The sequence below is a fragment of the Ananas comosus genome, linkage group 10 (assembly GCF_001540865.1).
Source record: "Ananas comosus cultivar F153 linkage group 10, ASM154086v1, whole genome shotgun sequence".
NCBI classification, from domain to species: domain Eukaryota; kingdom Viridiplantae; phylum Streptophyta; class Magnoliopsida; order Poales; family Bromeliaceae; genus Ananas; species Ananas comosus.
The window spans coordinates 3,651,424-3,672,448 of record NC_033630.1 but is presented as its reverse complement, the minus strand read 5'-3'; the positions used below and the strand labels follow the sequence as shown (position 1 = coordinate 3,672,448).

Genomic DNA, 21,025 nt, shown 5'->3' with positions numbered 1-21,025 from the left:
ATTCGATAGGACTACATATTTCAAAAATAAAATAATTTATTTTATTTTTAAAATATAATTTTAAAACTAAAAATAATATTATTTTAGGTATGCGACCACACGGCTTGTCTTCTAAATATTATTATTTTTTATATAAATTTAAAAATATGAACATAAACATTTTGCGTTTTTTTCAAAAAGAAAATAAAAAAGACAGTATTAAAAAAAAAAAAACAGTGGGGCCCACCACGCCCCCGCGCATAAAACCCTCTCCCCCAAAATCCAAAACCCCGCCACCAAGTAGGAGAGAGAGATAGTGCGAAAAAAGAAAAAAAAAAAAAAAAGAAAAAAAAAAAAAAAAAAAAAAAAAACGACCAAAAACGAAGAAGAAAGAGAGGAAAAAAACATCGTCCGTCGCGCGGCTTCNCTCCGAGCGGCGGCGGCGGTGGACACGTGGTGCCCTCCGGTGCCTCCGGCGATCGCCGCCCCTCGCCGGAGAATCCCCGCCGCTCGCCGGAATATTCCCCTCCTTGTCGTCCGCCGCGGCCGCTTCCGTTGCGGCGTGGGAGGATCAGGTCCTTCGCCGCTTTACAGATTCTGCTTGTTTGTTTGGATTTTGTTGTTTGCTTTTTGGATGGGTTTGGATTCGTTTTTCGGATTATTTTGGTGAAAATTCATGGAACTTACCTCAATATCGACTCATTTTGGGGGGGAACAAACCTTTTATGAATTTGGGAGTAATTATAGCGGAATTTTATTAAATTGGTTGATAATTACATCAAATTTAATAGTTTAGACAATTTTATATGGAATAAAACTGGATCAATTAACTGTTAATAGTAAATTTTTTAACTTAAGTTACTATAGAAACTGAAAAAAATAATAAACATTTAAAGTTCACGGTTCTATTTCATAATGGCCTATATTTGAGGAGTCTCAATACATTTTTATTTGTATTTATGATCTTGCGCATCGATATGTGTTGGGTTTTATTATTTATTATCAGTATGTAAATTGTTTACATAATTTTCATTGGAATATAACAAATTACCTTGTAAATGGAATGTATTGTCCTAAAACTTGATTATGAGGATCCAGACCTTGAAACTGAATAAAATCGGTCTCCTAGTTTACAATTAGAAAGAAAATCTGTGTTATATAGAAGTTATCATCAGATAACTTTTTCTGATGTCCAAACAAGTCCAAACTGATGTTTTGGCAACTTGACCATAATTTCATGTTATTCAAATAGATTACACAAGAGGTGGTTTTCTAATGGTTTACTGGACTAGAATTTCTTCTAAAGAATAGATATTGTAGAACATGCTTGTTTTTGAAATGCCCATAAAAGTTAGCTGCATAATCACTATTTTCTATAGTGATCTGTAAAAGTAGATTCTCAGTTGCTTTTCTGTTCTTTTGTTCTAGTTAGGAGAGAGTACGAGTCGTTTCATGTACTTCTGAAAAAGCTGTTGCCTGTTTTTATTGATGTAAGAAAGTAAGCACTTTTCTAAAAAAAAAAATTATGAAGAGGTTTAGTTTGTATTTATTTTTATTTAAGTGTACTTAATTTCAAGAGGGAATTTTGTATCTGTTAGATTTAACATCGGATTTGGAGCTTGCAAAGCCTGAAGATAGGAGGGCACAAACCAAGCGTGCCAATGGCATATTTTGGATACTTCTCCTTAATCTCGGTATTTATGTTGCTGATCACTTGTTTCAGGTACTTATATTTCTAATTCAAGGACGAATGAGAATGTCGTAGTATACCATAACATGCTATGTCAAATACTAGTAGTCGGAGGGAAGAATAAACCTGTTTGCTATATGTTGCCAATTTGAGATTAAAAACTGTAACTGAATCTTAGTCTTACTGAATGCAGTAGCAGCTCAAAGTGTACTATAATTTCTTACATGCATTTCTCGGCTGACTTATTAGCTCATGCTCTTAAATATGCGCCAAGTTCTGGCTTATGTTCCACTTATGTGCTTGCTTAGTATGCTTAAATTTCTTCCTAGAAGAAACTTAATGTGTTTCATGTTATTTTTCCAGGTTCATCAGGTGAAAATGCTGTATCTGTACCATTCTTGGCCTCTTTGGTACCAGTTTATCACTGCAACATTCTGCCATGCTAATTGGTTCGGTCTCTTTTATTCTTTCCATGCACCAAAGTTATTTTTATATTTTTTTTCTCTTATTTAGAACGGAAATGCCTGTTATGATCATTGTGTTGGTATGTAAGTAACATATTAAGCTTTGGAGGGCGAATATTCAGATATTGCAGGGATGTTCCCGTAAAATAGATAATTTTGCAGGGGTATATGTAAATATCTTGATTTTTTTTTTNTTGCAGGAACCATCTTTCCAGCAATCTATTCTTTTTGTACATCTTTGGTAAGAGCTCCTATTTTGTGACAAATAAGATACAATTAATGGTCACAACTTGATAAGTGATACATGCTAATCTCATTTATAAACAGGAAAGCTTGTTGAGGAGGAGGAGGGTAATCTTGCATTGTGGATCTCTTACATCCTGACCGGTGCTGGCGCGAACTTGGTTTCATGGTTAATACTCCCAAGATCTGCCGTGTCAGTTGGAGCATCCGGTGCTGTCTTTGGTCTTTTCGCAATAAGTATTCTTGTGAAGGTAACTATTTTTCTACTTGTAGATGTAAAAGTTGCATGCTAGAACTACTTAATTGAACGTTTGCCTTAAACTATGCGGCAGATGTCCTGGGACTGGAGGAAGATTATTGAGGTTCTCATTCTTGGTCAGTTTGTTATTGATAAGGTAACTTGTCAAATTTCCGGTCAATCTAAATGAATCGTTACTTTCCATGATGAGATCAATTTTTAATCATAAATTTGTGGATATCGTGACGTACTTGAGCTATGAAGTAGGAAGATTGTTTTTTTTTTTTGGAATTTATTTGTTTTAAATAGTGTTTCTTGACTTTGGATGTGTTGTTCTTTAATTTGTGGTGTATTTGATACTTAGAATGGAACATGTATAAATTTCAGTGCACTTCGGATGGTTGTAGGAATCAAAATTCACCGGTTACTCCAACTATTTTGCTGTTTGGAATTAAGTTTTCATGTTCATCTTGTTAGTTGTGGCATCTAAGTATATATAAACCTAAACCTGATTACAACATCTACCCCCATAATACCGACCGTCCCTAGAGTAAGTGGTAAAGGGCTTGGTGGTTGGTATCCGAGACCCAAGTTCGAATCCTAGTTGATTTACATTTCTAGCTAAGTTTATTTCTAAATGAAATAAACGAAGTGGGTAGCGTGCTACCTATCTCTCTCAAAAAAAAAAAAAAAAAAAAAAAACATCTATCCCCATAATAGAATCCGTGATTTTGGTGTTTTTGATGATTGTACATAGTATAGCTTCTTTGCGGCAATTAGGGATCATTGCATATTACGAATGGCTCAACTTGAATGGGCACTGTGATGAGTTAATATTTTTGTTTACTGCAGGTGATGGAGGCGGCACAAGCTTCAGCAGGGTTAGCTGGTCCATTGGCGACGGGGTCTTCGTTCCAAACCGTTAATCACATCGCGCACCTCTCTGGTGCTCTGATCGGCGCCGCTTTAGTGCTTCTAATCAGCCGGATCCCTTCTCACCCGCCCGGCTCGGATTCCAAGGCCTCGAAAGCAAAGGACAAAAGAACTTGATTCGGTGTTCCGTTACTACTCTCCGACCTCGAGAACATCGTGCGATACAAACACGCTTCTGTGCATAAACGCATGCGGCCCAGAATCAAGATTCAACACTCCTAGTTCCTCCCACACTTCTTGCTCTCACCCTTTTCGGTGTTCCAGCACACCGATACCGTCGAGGAGATGTAATTGAGGGAGAAAAAGGATAGATGAAAAAGTAAGGATATTTTCTGTACATAGTATAAACTATGCGGAGTCAAATTGATACAGACAAGTGCTGTTAAGATTAAGGATTTTTTTTGTTTTTTTTTTGATGTTTGGAAGTCTGGAAGTCTGTATCGATTTTGGGTTGCTTGTATCATCAGTAAACGATTTCGTGAGTGATTTGTTCTGAAAGTGATTTCAAGTTCGGCGGTGTTAAATGAATAATCAAAATTTTCCAATTGAAATTGTGATAGAATTGTACGGAAATGCTCGCATAATCGGCATAAGTAGCAGATCGTCAACTGTTTTGTGATCGCTATGTGATGGTTAGGTTAAATTTTTTAGGGTTAATGTTTTGCCCAACCTGTGATAGAAATTAACCAGAAAAATAAAGATTGTAAAAAAAAAAAAAAAAGAAAGAAGAAAGAAGCAAAATTCAGATATTTGGTTAGAACTTTGGAACGTTAAGGTTTTTCTCAGTTTTTATGCGCAAAATATTAGAATTTTTATTTATATTTCCTAGATTATTATCAAAATTGAGTTATCTCAAAGTTTCTCATTCATCTGCGACTAAATTAAAAAACACCGAAAAGGAAAAAAATGTGCAATTTTTGTTAAGTGACAAAAGCAAGCGACAGCCACTCGTTTTGTTTCGTCAATGCCTAGAGTATAATAACACACAACCTTATTTCTAGATTTTCCTAGGGACATATTAGTAAATAACCCTTTCTAGATTTTCCTAGGGACATATTAGTAAATAACCCCACCGACACCGAGGAACCTTACTTAAACACACGTTACACACCACTCCCTCTCCAGAGTCCAAAAAAAAGCTTAAACAAAAATGACTCCTCCATTTGCTCAGCTTCTCGCATGGCTCCACCAACACAACTACAATTTTCACGCCAATCCTTATAATTTCATTTTCTTAACTCTCACCTCTTTTTTCATTTTTATGGTGCTTTACAATCGCCGCGGCGGCGGCGGCGGCGGCTGCGGAGGCGACAACGAAACTGATCGCGCGAAACTCCCCTCGCCGCCGGGGCGGCTCCCGGTGCTCGGCCACCTCCACCGGCTCGGCCCGCTGCCGCACCGGTCGTTGTGGGCCCTGGCCCAAGACCACGGCCCAATAATGCTCCTCCACATGGGCCGGGTCCCCACCGTAGTAATCTCCTCGGCCCATTGGGCCCAGCAAGTCACCAAGGCCCACGACGCCTCCTTCTCGGGCCGGCCCAGCTCGCGCATGGCCCACGAACTGATGTACGGCGCGCGCGACGTGGCCTTCGCGCCCTACGGCGAGTATTGGAGGCAGGTGCGCCGCACGTGCGTGCTCCACTTGCTCAGCCTCAGGCGCGTGCGCTCGCTCCGCCCCGTGCGCGAGGAGGAGTCGGCGCTCATGGTGCGCGAAATCGCCCGGCTCGCCGAACTCGGCGCCGAGTTCAACGTGAGCGAGTTGGTGGTGAGGCTCACCAACGACATCGTGTGTAGGGCGGCGTTCGGGCGCAAGTACGGGGGCGGCGCCGACGCCGAGGGAGGAGCCGGCGCCGTGCGGGAGGCGCTCGCCGAGTTCGTGCGGCTGCTGGGGACGGTTCAGATCGGGGAGTTCGTGGCCGGGGTTGGGTGGATCGAACGGTGGTGGAGAGGGCTGGATCGGAGGGTGGGGACCACCGCGCGGGCGCTGGATGGGTTTCTGGAGAGGGTGTTGGAGGATCACCGTAGAGAGGGGAGGTGGGGTGATGAGATGGACGGCCGTGATTGCAATGATGGTTGGGGTGGTGGCGATGATGATGATCGAAAAATGGACGGTCGTGATCTCGTCGACGTGTTGCTTGCGGTGGAGAAAGAGGATAAGGAACTGGGGGTCCCACTCGGCCAGGATAGCGTCAAGGCGATTATTTTGGTACGTAGCCAACAACATTTCAACCACCAAACGTAGGCAAAAATGCAAGGAGCCCCCTCAACTATTAAATGTTTTGAGTTCGGCTCTTAACTTTAGTTCATATCACTTTGACCCACCCTTGCAGCGTCTAATTTTTTTTTAATTTAAGTTTATTATCGTTAGTTAAGTTAAAGTTTATTTTAACGGTTTTATTAGTTATTATTAGCTGCAAATTGTTTTAATTTTATTAGGTAAAAGTAGTTAAGACTAATGAATTTGATGCAATGATTGATGTGTTTGATAGAATCTTTCATTCATTTAATTAAAATGAGAAAAAATATTATCTTTACACTGCATCAATGTGACGCCCCAACTTCCCAAAGTTATCCATTCTAGAATTGCTCCCGTCCTAATACGCTTAACTCTTTTAACCTCCTGAGCCTTGTCACCACCTAAAATACTTAAGTCGGTTAAGAGTTTAGCTCTATTATATCTTAGCATTTTATTTCTGATACCTTTCTTATGCATTTGGTATATAAATTCTGTTTCTAATTGGAACCACTTGATTCGTACTATTTGCGACGCCTTGGGCGTACAGAAAAAATTCTGTCCGTTCGGCGGTCTATCGACGCGCCCGAATCCGACGAAAGTGGTAGGTCCCGGGGCATGACAATCAAACCAATTGTCTTGAGGAATTATCCCAAGTCCAAGCCTATGTCCTATTGGATATAGTGCTACTATTGAAATAACAATTTTAATTACATAAGCTCTAGCAAAATTAAACAAAATCCTATGATAGTGGTATAACTTTAATAACAAATATGCTATTTATGTGGGCAGGACATGTTTGCAGCAGGAACTGATACTACGTACACGACGATCGAATGGGCGATGACAGAGCTCATCAACCATCCAGAAAAGATGAAGAAACTACAAGACGAAGTAAGAAGTGTCGTAGGAACCGATAGAATGGTGCTAGAGGAAGACTTAAACAACATGGCCTACTTGAAAGCCGTGATCAAGGAGACCTTGAGATTGCACCCTCCTTTCCCACTGCTCGTTCCGCGCGAATCGATCGAAGATACCAATCTAATGGGCTACCATATCCCCGCAAAGACGAGAGTTATAATCAATGCTTGGGCTATCGGAAGGGATCCCGAATCTTGGGAGAGGCCTGAGGAGTTCTCGCCCGAGAGGTTTCTGGACAGCTTGATCGATTACAGGGGACAAGATTTTCAATTCATACCTTTCGGTGCAGGCCGGAGGGGTTGCCCCGGGATTAATTTCGCGATGCCGACGGCCGAACTCGCGCTCGCCAATCTCGTGCATCGCTTTGACTGGGAGTTGCCTGGGAGGATTAAGGAGGAGAAGATGGATTGTAGTGAACTAAACGGGATCACAGTGCACTTGAAATCTCGCCTTGTTCTTGTGGCTAAACTTTGGTGTTCTTAAACTATTACCTTCTGATTTTATAGTGTAAATTTCGCCCTTGTGAGGAGATTCATGTGGTCACTAAGTAATAAAAGATTTTGAATAAATTTGTATGCTTTAAGGGTGCGTTTGGTTCGCATTATGAAAGATTACTAGGAATAAAAGATATTTAAGAATCTTATTCTTATTCATCCTATTACTAAGAATGTGGAATTCCTGTGTTTGGTTCGCACGGTAATATTAATTAGCCATGTTATTTAATATTGCAAAAATATACAATTAATTAATTAATTAATTAAATTAATTTTAGATAATGTTACTAAAAGTTTCAACATTCTTTTTAGAAAAAAGGGAAAGAGAGTATAAGTTAGAGAGAGAGCATAATTAAAAAAATAGAAAGAAAAATATAGTCGAAATTAAAGGGAGTGAGAGAGTTGAAATTTTAGAAAGAGAGAGAGAGAGAAAGCTTAGTTTAGAGAGAAACAAAAAGGTCAAATTTTAGAGAGAAAAATAAGTTTAGAGAGAGATATAAGGTTAGAGTGTACAGAAAAATAATATCAATTAGCTGGCGGGTAGGAAGAAAGAAAGAGATTAGACATATTATGATTACCCCAATCCATTAATATGAGGATACCCACCCTCCCTCAAGGAAATGAGATTAGTACTTTGGGGTGAATCTTATTCCCAAGTGAATCCAATATTACCAACTAGATTACTTAGTGCGTTTAGCCAAACACCGTCATATTTTTTTATTCCCATTGGATTACTAGGAATCTTTAAAAGATAGCGCGAACCAAACGCACCCTAAATGTAATCTTTGAGTGGAATTTGGTGCATTTAGCACTTTTTGCTATTGTATCTACTATAAACAAACTCAACCTCCAAAATAGTGTAAACTAGTGTAGGAACCGCGCTTTGCGGCGGGTAGGTAGTATTTTAGTCAATTTAAATATTTTACAATTCTATAAATTTTAATAAATATTATAAAATTTTAAAATCCTCAATATAAAAATTTAAACCTTGATACCTTTTAAATATAAATTTTCTATATAATATAGATCACATTTATTTAATTATATTATCTTTTTATAATGTGAATTATTAAAAATAATAGTAGGTGTGTATAATATTTATAGACTAAGTGTAGACAATTTTTATATTTGAGGAGTAAGTTGAGAGGGGAAATTATTTCATGCACTGTGTTTGTACATATATCTTCTAGCACTGGTAAAATTTTTTTATTGAAATTTAAAATATAAGACTTTTTATATGATGTAGATCACATCTATTAAATTATAATTTAATTTTAAAATTTTAATAATTAAAATTATATTTAGTGAATGTTATATTTTAATAAATCCGGGGGCTTTTTTTGCGAATAGGCCCCTGATAAATTTTATTTGCAAAAATAGTCTCGTCCAAAAATTATTTGCAAAAATGGCCCTGCCCCTGCCACGCCAGCGCCACGTCAGCGCCACGCGGCAGGGCGGGCCCAGATATTTAAGTTGAACACGTGAACCATTCACCGTGTTCATACAAGATTTTTGTATTGGACACGGTGAATGGTTCACCGTGTCCAATACAAATACCCCAACAATGGCTAAGTTGAGGGGTATTTGTATTAGACACGGTGAACCATTCACCGTGTCCAATTATTTGTATTGGACACGATGAATGGTTCACGTGTCCAATACAAATATTCGGTCTTGCTATTTTGTATTGGACACGGCAATCATTCACCGTGTCCAATACAAAAACTTTGTATTGAACACGGGAATGGTTCATCGTGTTCAACTTAACCATCTGCCCAGCCCGCCCCGCATGGCGCTGACGTGGCGCTTGCGTGCGGGGCCAGGGCCATTTTTGTAAATAAATTTTTGACAGGGCCAATTTAAAAAAAAAAATTGTAAGGGGCTATTTGCAAAAAAAGCCCTAAATCTTGGTGTGTGCAAAAGTTGAAGTAGGAGAATTGAAGGGGACATGTGTCACTTCGTAATTGTTGACATGAGCCAACTCTCTATAGTGGAAAAAAGTATAGAGAGAGATTTTTTTTTTTTTTTTTTTTTTGTCTGAGAGATAGGTAGCATGTTATCCGTTTCGTTATTTTATTAGAAATAAACTTAGTTAGAAATATAAATCAATTAGAATTCGAACTTGGGACCTCGTACCAACCATCAAGCCCTCAGCCACTTAGCTAGAAAATTTTTTTGAGGAAAAAATTTTCATTGCACCTAGTGTATATTAAAACTCCATACGCCATATATGATGATTAATACCGTAAAATTTTATATATATATATATATATATATATAATATATATATATATTAAAATTAGACTAGAATAGTATTAATAGTACCAAGCTATTGAGAAATGTGCAGTTAGAATGATGTGGGCCCTAGAGTTGAGTGGGTGGTTGGTTTGTGTTGGTTGGTTGAATAGTATAATTTAATGGGTAAAAATAATTAAATGATTAAATCTAATGGTGGAAAATTCGATAGCACCAAATTCTTGATGCTATTGATAGTATTCCAGCCGACTTTATATATATATATATATATATATATATATATATATATATATATATATATAGTATAAAATATTTAAATAATTTATTATATTACGAAAAATTATTTTTTATATATTCTTTAGAGTTGGTTTATAGTGCACTGGACGCATCTAACGTTCTTTTTGAATATTTTGCATGTTTCCATGGGTTCCTTCCTTAAATGGTGACGTGGCTTTATTACGAAAATTTATTTTTTATATATTTTTTAAAATTAGTTTATTGTACACTGGGCGCGTCCAACATTCTTTTTGAATATTTTGTATGGCCCTCCCTTAAAATGGTGGTGTAGTTTAATGTAGAGCCATTTTCTCCGTGTGATGGAGGTGGCGAATTATGTACTCTAAAATTTGCACGAAAATTAAAGCATCGCCCCCTACCCCTCTCTCCCTATAAATATGTCCCATTTCAACCCCTTCCAAAACCCATCTCACTCCTCTCTCTCTCTCTCTCTCTCTCTCTCTCTCTCTCTCTCTCATCGATCGCTCGCTCTACGATCTCTCTCATCGAGCTGTTTGCTGATGAGATTGTCTGAAGGTATTAGATCTTACCCTAATCCTTAGATTGCTACCTCGTTCTAACTTCGTCTAATTCTCCAAATTTATGCGTGTTTTTTTATGACATTGTTGGATTAGAGCTTCCGCGATCATCTAATCAACATATTGTTCTTGTTATTTGTACGATTCAGTGGTTTTCTCGGTCTGATCTAGGGTTTACTTGGACTGGTTTTAGAATTGTATAGATTGTTCGCGAAAACTTTGTTAATTGATCATCCTTGTTCAATTTTCTTTGTTTTTGTATCATTCTTGTTTATTTACATAATCTAATTTAGTTGTTTTTTGACCTTTCAAATAATAATGCTCTCTTTGATCCGATCTAGGGTTTGTATAATGTGCGATCATTGATTCAATATGCACTTGCTCGAGTTTTAGAGTTGTCCATACTAATGTGTTCTTTCAAAAGAATGCTGTGCTTAACTATTATAACTATACAAGTTTGGAGTTTAAAATTTATCGTTTATTGTAATAGAACTTAAAAGTCTTCTGAACGGTGGAGAGTTTTGCTCTATTACTTCGTGAAATTTGTTTTAAGTGTTCTTCTTTGCTCATCTTGCTGTATTATTGTAATATTCTTGCTTTAATGGTTTGTTTGATCTGATACAGGGTTTATAGGATGTGTGATTGTTGTTCTGAGTTGTGCTTGCTCTGTTTTAGAATATCTAGAATGTGGTGGTGTTCGTTCAACAGAATGTTGTTTCTTGCTTTATTTTCACATACTCAAAGCTTGAATAGCTTGGAGTTTATGCTTCCTTTTATCCTATTATGTGAGATTGGATCATTTGAACAAAAGAAAACTGTTGAGCTATCTCTTGAATTCTTCTTGCTTTATTGTTGCCTTAATTCTTCCCCTTGGTCCCAACCTTTATGTGAGTTTTCACTCTGCTTCCAAACTTTATTATTTTTTCAATTGTGTCCATGATGCCTATTGATTATCTCAATTAAGTTTCTTTCGCCAGAAAGCCCATTCATTCAGAAGGAAATTGCCACATTGGCACTAGACCTGATTTGGCCATGTGGCATTTTCCGTCTGTTTTCATGAGCCTTTTGATGCAAGGGACTTGATTGAAACAACTAAGGGACTTTAGGGATCCAATTGCAACTATTAAGAGGTAGATACTAAAGTGAAAATCACATAAAGATTGGAGATCAATTGTACAATTGTTAGTTCTGTAATTATTCAATTGGCTCATGATTTTCTTGAGCTAAAAGAAGCACGTAGGTAACTATGCCTTATCTTGGAAACAAGAAGAAATATTCTTGTGGTTTTTTGGACATCTCTATCTCTTCCTCCCAGTAAGCAGCTGTGTTGTTTACAGATCCTCTTCTGATCTAATCCTTGGCAAACAATCACATGGAATTGTGCATAGGAAAAGTTTAATGAATGTAGGATGCAGAATGTGGAGGAATTAGTTACTTATATACTGATTAGTAAATAGTCTCGAAACTCATTTTGAATCCAAAGAGATTGAGAATACTATTTCTCGATTCAAATGGGAAAGAAAGAGAATGGATTGAATAAAAGTTATAATGGCTTGGTAAGATAGGAATAGAAGTGAAAGAGAGAACACTGTATATGCACTTCGTAAGTACAAACAATAGCTAGCAAATGGTCAGGTGCAATTGCACATGAATCTTAGTGGTCAATTTGTTTTGAATTGGGTAAGTTTGCATCTTATTCAATCTAGGGTGACAGAGACATATGCAAGTATTTATCAATTTATGTTGAACATATTCCGATAGATAGAGGTGGTTGAACAAGGATGAGGGGGAGAGAGGAAATGACATTTATATTTGCTGCCGATAGTTTAGAATTATGTGAATAATGCTTTGAAGTGGGTAAATAGAAAGAAAACTTAATGAAAGTATGTTGCCTAGTTGGCTTTATTTTGAATTGTACACACACACACACACACACACACACACACACACATATATATATATATATATAGATATATGAGTAGGCTACTGTGAGCACAGCAGGCCTTTGTGCTCCTAGCATCCTAACCACTCATTAGAAAGTTAGGAGCACAAGAGCTGCTGTGCTCCTACTAGCCCAGTAGCCATATTATATATATATATATATATATATATATATATATATATATATATATATGCATTAATATGCTCGTGCTTTCTTGGGTATGTTTCCCTTCTACTGTGCCCCGGATCTTTTAAGCACCTACTACCATAGAGTTTTAGATCTTGCTTCTCATAGGCGGTTCAGGATTTAGTTTTTCCATTCATTTTTTGAAAGGATTACACCGCTGCTTATGGTGTAAAATATAGCTCAATGAGTAATCAGCATTTCCAATAATGTCAGTTTCACTTTAACTGTAGTTAGAATTTGTTTGTTGCCTTTTATAAGTTTTTAATGCACTCAGTAGTTGGTACAACACTGCTGACATGTAATTTGTTCTGGGTAATAGATGCAGATATTTGTGAAGACTCTCACTGGCAAGACCATCACTCTCGAGGTCGAGAACTCTGACACCATTGCCAATGTTAAGGCCAAGATCCAGGACAAGGAGGGCATCCTCCGCAATCAGCAAAGGCTTGTCTTCGCAGGCAAACAACTCAGGGACGAGCGCACACTTTCCGATTACAATGTACAGAAGGAGTCCACGCTTCACCTTGTCCTCCGTCTCAGGGGCGGCATGCAGATCTTTGTGAAGACCCTCACTGGCAAGACTATTACTCTTGAGGTCGACAACTCTGACACCATTGCCAATGTTAAGGCCAAGATCCAGGATAAGGAGGGCATTCCTTCGGATCATCAGCAAAGGCTCATCTTTGGTGGCAAACAGCTCGATGACGAGCGCACTTTGTCTGACTACAACGTCCAGAAGGAGTCGACGCTCCACCTCGTCCTCCGCCTCAGGGGCGGCATGCAGATCTTCGTGGAGACCCTCACTGGTGAGACCATCACTCTTGAGGTCGAGAGCTCTGACACTGTCGCCTACGTGAAGGCTAAGATCACGGATACGAAGGGCATCTTCACTAAGGAGCAAAAGCTCATCTTCGCTGGCAAAGAACTCGATGACGAGCGCGCTCTGTCTGACTACAACATCCAGAAGGAGTCAACGCTCCGCCTCGTCCTCCTCCTCAGGGGTGGTATGCAGATCTTCGTGATGGGCCTCACTGCTAAGACCATCACTCTTGAGGTCGAGAGCTCCGACACCATCGCCGACGTTAAGGCTAAAATCCAGGATAAGGAGGGCATCCCCACCGATCAGCAAAGGCTCATCTTTGGGGGCAAACAACTTGACGATGAGCGCACACTGTCTGACTGCAACGTCCAGAAGTTGGCGACGCTCCACCTCACCCTCCGTCTCAGGGGTGGCATGCAGATATTTGTGAAGACTCTTACTGGTAATGTTGCATCTAGGAAAGCACTGAGAGAGGAATTGAGTATACTTATTTGTTATTATTTGTGAAATTGACTTGTCACCAAAATGCCGAACATGTGAATTCCGATTTGTTAATATATGCTACTCTAACATTAGTTACTAATCTACCACTATATGTGAATACTCCAACAGGCAAGACTATTACTCTTGAGGTTGAGAGCTCCGACACGATTGAAAATGTGAAGGCTAAGATCCAGGATAAGGAGGGCATTCCCCACGACCAACAGAGGCTCATCTTTGCTGGTAAGCAGTTGGAGGATAATCGCACTCTCAGGGATTACAATGTGCAGAAGGAGTCTACCCTTCACCTCGTTCTCCGCCTCCGAGGCGGGATGCAGATTTTCGTGAAGACTCTAGCAGGGAGGACGGTCGCCCTAGAGGTCGAGGAGTCAGATACCGTAGCGAATTTGAAAGCCAAGATTCAGGATCGGCTGGGTATCAGACCCGATCATCAGAGGATCATCTTTGCGGGGAAGCAGTTGGAGGACAAGCGCATTTTATCGGACTACAACATGCAAAAGGAGTCCACCGTTCACCTCGTCCTCCGTCTTCATGGCAGCAGTGCACTCTGATGTTGCGGATTGAATCGGTGAAAACAGTTGTCACATTCTTAATTTCTGTTGCAGTCAAAGATCTAGTGCCCTTTCGTTGTTTCTTTTCTTTTCTTTTATAAAGAACGGGACTGTACTGGTAATCAGATCTTGTTGGATGCTGTTTCTACTTTTTTGTCCTCGATTCCAATGCGAGTATTCATGGTATTAGTTGACATGGTTGCTGGTTATGATGGGCCTGTTTGACTTGCTGTATAAGATGAAAATCTGTCTGAGTAGTGCTGCTAGATAAAAAGAAACACTACAGTTGTATTTCCAACAGCCTTTTATTATGGCAAAATTGAAGGAAATCAAATTGGAGCTTCTGTCTTTGAAGCACGGTATTGTATATTTGCTTCCACTCGCAGCAGAAACTTGAGATTTTTCTTTTTATTTACGTCTACCAGTTTGCTGTTGCTGTTAGAAGAAGCAGAATCATGCCGAAACATGCCCTCAGAGCGAGCTTATGCTTGTTGCTGTATTCTGATGCGACATGCCAAATGTAATTTACCATGACATTTCTTCAATCAAAGTTGCAACTTTTCTTTAGTTCAATCTGAAATTTTGAACTCTGTTACCACCCAACCCAGTTAATCAGTAGATTCGGTTGCATTCTCAAATTTTAAATTTGTTCAACAAAGTTTTGAAAACACAAACCATCGTTTATTTGGACTGGGTCTTAACATAAAATTCAAATTGAATCTAAGCGAAACCTCCTAATGTATTGCTGCACTATAAGAGGTAGTCATACTACAAATTTGTATGTGAAAGTGTATTTATATTCTTCTGATTGTTAAAATATAAAGCAGATCAAAACTAAAAATTAATTAAAAAGAGTTATGGAATCTCAAATCTATAGTGGGTGTTTGGCCTAGCTTTTGAGAAGTGATTTTGGACCCAAAAGTAATTTTTAGCTCAGTCGAGCATTTGGCAACCACGTTCTTAAAAATCTTATTCTGATTTTTAGAATCAGCTTTCTGATTTTTGAGGTCCAAAATCAGATGCAGTAAATACCTGCTTTTTGAAATTTTATTCTGATTTTGGGCTTAAACTTTAAATTTTTGCTTTGATTTTAGATTCAAATTTCAAATTTTAAGTTCAAATTTTAATTTTAAAATTTAACTTTTTAATTTTATATTTCAAAATTTAAAATTTAGATACTAAATTTCAAAACTTTAAATTTCAAATTTCAAATTTAAGATAAATTTTAAAATTTGAAATTTAAGAATTTGAAATTTAAACTTAAAATTTTAAAAATTTTAAATTTTTTCAAATTGCAAATTTCAAATCTTTAAACTTCAAATTTTAAATTTTAAATTTCAAAATCTAGGCCAAACGGGTCGATAGTCTACACAAACTTGATAATTACTCGGAAGATCCTGAAGCATTTCTAAATTCTATACATCTATTTTCGATAATAGCCTAAATTCTTAATCCTAATCTATATTTAATTTCAAAATCTTCTGTTTTTTTTTTTTTTTAATCTATAATCTAATCTCCTGCGCTTCATATCACTCTACACTTTATCCTGTAAGTATTGGGTGGTGTTTATCTTGTAAAATTCCATATAATCAATCTCAATGGTCGAACTGTACTGTACAGCGTTATTTCAATCAAAAATAAATCACAAAAAATATAAACAGAATCAAATATGATCTCAATTTATTTATTTATTTATTTATTTTAAACAAAAATTATGAGTTGGTTTGATTAGCTTTATTTTTAATATAATTTTTCATTTTCATTATAGATAAATCTTAAAGATCGGCACATATTTTACACTCGACTCATCTAAAGGCCCTTATTTTTTATTTATCTTATTAATTTTTTTAACTAAAAAATCATGAAATTTTGTGAATCTGAAATAAAAACCTAAAAAAATATCCTTAACACGAACCCGAATCAAATCCATCCCTATCATATTCCTGCAGAATTACGAAAATACCCCTCTCTCTCTCCCTATAAGTAGAGCCGCGTCGCCTTTAAAGCACACCACGCTCTCTACTTTATCCGCGATTTTGCGATCTCGCTCTCTACCCTCTGCGCGATTCTCTCTTTCGATCTTTCGATTCGATTCTCGTCCCGTGCTCCGATTTTCAAAGGTTATACTCTTTTCTTTCTCCTGTTTTCGTTGATCCAATGTAGGGTTTATTTGATGATGCTAAGCATGTAATGTTTGTGCTTAATGTTTAATTCATGTAGTTATTCGATGATGCTACTGTTTCCTCTTTTTTTTTTTTTTTGGTGCTCTTAGGATCTACGATTGCTCTTATTCACTTTTGTAATTGATTAGTTTCGTTGATCCAATCTAGTGTAGGATTCATTTGATGGTGCTAAAGCTTGTAATGTTTGTGTTTAATGTCCAATTGATGAAGTTGTTCGACGATGCTATTTTTTTTTCTAGGGTTTGTTTTTTTTTTGTTGTTTTTTTTTTGTGTTTCTAGGATCTACGATTGTTCTTGTTCACTTTTGTGATCGATTAGTTTTGTTGATCTAATCTAGGTTTTATTTGATTATTTGATATAAAGGCTTGTAATGTTTGCATTTAACATTTACTGTCCAATTTATGTAGTTGTTAGATGATGTTTTTTTTTTTTTTTTGGGTGTCCCTAGGATTTACGCTTTTTTGTAGTTGATTAGTTTCGTCGATCTAATCTAGGGTTTATTTTATGATGCAAAAAAGCTTGTAATATTTGTGCTTAATGCACTTGTTATGGTAAGTAAACTCGCAACATACGTGTTGAAACCTTTGATTAATTCCGTTATGAACTCCTGATTCAATAAGTAACTCGTACTCATATAGAAATGATCTTCTTTTTCATAAACACATATCTTCTTTAGAAAAAAAAAAAACAACTAAAATAAAAGAAAACATCAATTATCCATAGACAGACACAGTCCTAGCAAAGAACTACATCAATTTGATTGTGCAAAAAAAAAGGGGGGAAAAAAAAGATTATTAATTTATTGATCATAGTTTTGAGTCCCTATTTTTCAAAAATATTTGTAGATTTTATTCTATCCCGAGATAAATGGATGGTCATACTTATCTGAAAAACTCGCAGTATCTATGGAGCCGGTTAATAAAATCTAGATATATATAATTTTGTCTACTGTCAAGTTCTTATTTTGATGTTCATGATATATAGCTTACATCCTGCTTATTGCAATTTGAACGATATTAATTGACCCAAAGTTATATTTTGGCTACAGCAGATGCGGATTTTTGTGAAGACCCTCACCGGCATGTCCATCACTCTGGAGGTCGAGAGCTCCGATACAATTGCCAACGTGAAGTCGAAGCTCCAGGGCTCGGTGGACGTTGCTCCTGACCAGCAGAGGCTCGTCTTCGGTGGCAAGCAGCTCGACGACGACCTAACTCTGGCCGACTACAACATCCAGAAGGAGGCGACGCTCTACCTGGTACTGCGCCTCAGGGGCGGCATGCAGATCTTCGTGAAGACCCTCACCGGCAAGACCATCACTCTCGAGGTCGAGAGCTCTGATACCGTTGCCAACGTGAAGTCGAAGATCCAGGACAAGGAGGGCATCCCTCCTGACCAGCAGCGGCTCATCTTCGCTGGCAAGCAGCTCGAGGACGGCCAGACTCTGGCCGACTACAATGTCCAGAAGGAGTCGACGCTCCACCTGGTGCTCCGCCTTAGGGGCGGCATGCAGATCTTCGTGAAGACCCTCACCGGAAAGACCATCACTCTCGAGGTCGAGAGCTCCGACACCGTTGCCAATGTGAAGTCGAAGATCCAGGACAAGGAGGGCATCCCTCCTGACCAGCAGCGGCTGATCTTCGCAGGGAAGCAATTGGAGGATGATCGGTGCTTATCGGACTACAATATTCAAAAGGAATCCACCCTTCATCTCGTGCTTCGTCTTCGCGGCGGTTACTGAAAGTATTTCTTTCTTTTTAGACGTTGTTTTGGTGTTGAAGCCCGTAACGCTTCTATTTTTTTTTTTTCAGGTTTTTTTTTTAAAATCTTTTGAAAGGTATTCTGTTTTTAGTTTTGAGTTAGGTTGTGGAGGAAGACACTGTTTTATTTTGCATTTTTTGAGAATATGTTAGTTTTTAGATTTAATCTATGGTTCTTCTTGGAGTATTCCTTTTTTTTTCCTTTTCATTTGATATTATGTACCCACTAGTATAGTAACCCGTGCGATGCGGCGGATATAATCATATTTGATTAAATTTAATAATATAAAAAATATTTTAAAACTTTTAGAATAAAATTATAATTTAATAAAAAATAACGAAAGATAAAAAAAATTATAGGAGAAAAAAATGTGTTACATAAAAATCGGACCCCTTTGTATCCTCATTTAGAGCATTCTCTACTAACACCGATGCTTTCGTGAAATATCATATTATAACGCCTTCAACCTTTTTTCGGCAGTCCTATACATTACAAATATGAGCGGTCGACATCGAGAGTGAAAGGTTCGAGGCTAGGTTTAGAGTTCGACTCACTAGACGAAGAGACATACGTTATGAAAAAAAATTAATAAGACGGGAAGCCGAAGAGATAGATGTTACAGGGAAGGAAAGCCGAAGAGACCGCTTAGCCATTTGGTTCAAAAGATGGGCAAGTGAGGGTGAAAGATAGGCTGCCACGTGGACGTGGTAAGATTAGGTTCAAAAGATGGGCAAGTGAGGGTGAAAGATAGGCTGCCACGTGGTAAGATTAGGGGAAATAATGTTAATAGGTATAGATGGTTAACTGGTTAACTCTAAATATTATGGGCCCTTTTGNCTTAAATTTAAATATGTTATCATTATTTTTTATAAGATTTTTATTTTCAATTATTTATTTTTAAACTACTCGTTGGATAGATAATTGATGTTGAAAAATTATAAAATCTAATTTTAAAATACTTTCAATAGTGTAGATCAAGTCTAACGAAACCGACCATCAATTTAGACACTGCATTATTAAAAACAATTTGGTAGTACGCAGGCCTTCGTACTACCTGTAGTATAACAACCGGACTCTCTCTCTCTCTCCTTTATATATATATATATACTAGTTGAGTGTGCGTACAAATGTACGTAATAATTATTATAATTTATTTCAAATCAATATAAATTTGTACATTATATATATCCAAAATTTTATAATAAAAATTATATTTATAAATTAATATGTTATATTTTATTAGAAAATATTTACAATATTTTATAGTGTTCTTTTTTTATGTACATTGAATATTTTTATATACTTTTAAATTTTTTATCAATCAAATTTAAATATGTATTTTAAACTAAAAGCATCAAAATTTAATTCACATTTACTTTAAAATTTAAAATTTAATTTTAATCCACTGTAATAAAAAAATTAATTGTTAATTCAAATTTGATATCAAAAATTAAATTTAATTGATAATTTAAACTCAATTTTTAATTTTAATCTAAAATAGATGAATAGAAATGTTATTTTATAACAATTTGATGATAACCATTTATGTTTATTTGAGATATTTTTTAACAAATTGATTATAATCGTTCGTAGGATTGAATTTATAGATGGATAGAAATGCTATTTTTTAATAGATTGATCATAACTGTTCTTATTTGAGATATTTTTTTTAACAAATTGATTATAATAGGATTGAATTTATAGATGGATAGAAATGCTATTTTTTAATAGATTGATCTTTAACTATTTTTATTTGAAATATTTTTTTAACAAATTGATCATAACCATTTGTAGGGTATTTTTATATATAGTAGAGATTTAATAGATTGATTATTGAAACAAAAAATAATCGGAGAAGAAAATATATTTCTTTCTGATTTGATAAATTACAAAAGACCTCTTTATATAAACAGAGATCAAGCTAATACATGGTGAGTTGTGAATTGNTTAGGTTCAAAAGATGGGCAAGTGAGGGTGAAAGATAGGCTGCCACGTGGTAAGATTAGGGGAAATAATGTTAATAGGTATAGATGGTTAACTGGTTAACTCTAAATATTATGGGCCCTTTTGATAATGTATGGATTATATTTAATTGAAAGAGAAATCTTAGGAAAATAATAAAGAAATAAAAATAAAAAAGAGTTGATGGCTGAACCTATCCCAACCAACCAAAAATAATCAGCAAATATTGAAGATTTTATGCCTCATGCACTTGGAGTAGATTGGATTGAATTATGCAAAAAAATTACTAGTTAAATGTATGTACAAATGCACGTAATAATTATTATAATTTATTTCAAATTAATATAAATTTGTAATTATATATATCCAAAACTTTACAATAAAAATTATATTTATAAATTAATATGTTATATTTATTAGAAAATATTTATAATATCCTGTTTTTTTTTTATATACATCGAATATTTTTATATATTTTCTGATTTTTGATGATGAATCAAATTTAAATATGTGTTTTAAACTAAAAGCATCAAAATTTAATTTATATTTATTTTAAAATTTAAAATTTAATTTTGATCCACTGAAATAAAAAAAAATTATTAATTCAAATTTGATATCAAAAATTAAATTTAATTCATAATTTAAACTTTAAATTTTAATTTCAATATAAAATAGATGAATATGAATGTTAAATAATAACAATTTAATCATAATTGTTTGTTTTTATTTGAGATATTTTTTAACAAATTGATTATAATAGGATTGAATTTATAGATGGATAGAAATGCTATTTTTTAATAGATTGATCTTTAACTATTTTTATTTGAAATTAAAATTTAAAGTTTAAATTATG

At 36.2% G+C, this 21,025-nt stretch overlaps 4 protein-coding genes across 6 annotated transcripts in view; all 4 read left to right on the top strand.

Annotated features, from left to right (window-relative positions):
• On the top strand, positions 438 to 4,098 carry LOC109715988 (rhomboid-like protein 11, chloroplastic; the record flags this gene model as incomplete). Of its 2 annotated transcripts, XM_020241251.1 has the most annotated exon segments (7): positions 438 to 554; positions 1,578 to 1,702; positions 2,033 to 2,118; positions 2,334 to 2,374; positions 2,461 to 2,627; positions 2,709 to 2,771; positions 3,467 to 4,098. In XM_020241251.1, coding segments are annotated over 7 exon segments (797 nt in total), but the record flags the coding sequence as incomplete, so codon positions are not given.
• On the top strand, positions 4,677 to 7,342 carry LOC109715987 (cytochrome P450 71A1-like). The gene is made up of 2 exons (XM_020241250.1): positions 4,677 to 5,753; positions 6,573 to 7,342. The coding sequence occupies exons 1-2, from the start codon at positions 4,698 to 4,700 to the stop codon at positions 7,182 to 7,184; spliced, it is 1,668 nt and encodes a 555-aa protein (XP_020096839.1). The 5' UTR covers positions 4,677 to 4,697; the 3' UTR covers positions 7,185 to 7,342.
• LOC109715989 (polyubiquitin-like) lies at positions 10,194 to 18,325 on the top strand. Of its 2 annotated transcripts, XM_020241254.1 has the most exons (4): positions 10,194 to 10,264; positions 12,714 to 13,656; positions 13,827 to 14,257; positions 17,501 to 18,325. In XM_020241254.1, the coding sequence occupies exons 2-4, from the start codon at positions 12,714 to 12,716 to the stop codon at positions 18,188 to 18,190; spliced, it is 2,064 nt and encodes a 687-aa protein (XP_020096843.1). In that variant the 5' UTR covers positions 10,194 to 10,264; the 3' UTR covers positions 18,191 to 18,325. The 2 variants fall into 2 exon arrangements, with proteins under 2 accessions (XP_020096843.1, XP_020096842.1); XM_020241253.1 differs by lacking the exons at positions 10,194 to 10,264; positions 12,714 to 13,656; positions 13,827 to 14,257 and adding an exon at positions 16,305 to 16,386.
• Positions 20,171 to 21,025, top strand: part of LOC109716640 (lecithin-cholesterol acyltransferase-like 4) — a 2,208-nt gene continuing 1,353 nt past the window's right edge. Inside the window, exon 1 of the mRNA XM_020242179.1 lies at positions 20,171 to 20,178. Within this exon, the coding sequence (XP_020097768.1) occupies positions 20,171 to 20,178 (8 nt within the window). The remainder of the gene's footprint in view (positions 20,179 to 21,025) is intronic.

Bases quoted from the DNA above. Each gene is read 5' to 3' on its own strand.
- LOC109715987 (XM_020241250.1), top strand. From the start codon at position 4,698: ATGACTCCTCCATTTGCTCAGCTTCTCGCATGGCTCCACCAACACAAC. The intron at 5,754-6,572 runs GTACGTAGCCAA...TTATGTGGGCAG, and splicing joins GCGTCAAGGCGATTATTTTG to GACATGTTTGCAGCAGGAAC.
- LOC109715989 (XM_020241254.1), top strand. From the start codon at position 12,714: ATGCAGATATTTGTGAAGACTCTCACTGGCAAGACCATCACTCTCGAG. The intron at 13,657-13,826 runs GTAATGTTGCAT...ATACTCCAACAG, and splicing joins ATTTGTGAAGACTCTTACTG to GCAAGACTATTACTCTTGAG. The intron at 14,258-17,500 runs GCACTCTGATGT...TGGCTACAGCAG, and splicing joins TCCGTCTTCATGGCAGCAGT to ATGCGGATTTTTGTGAAGAC.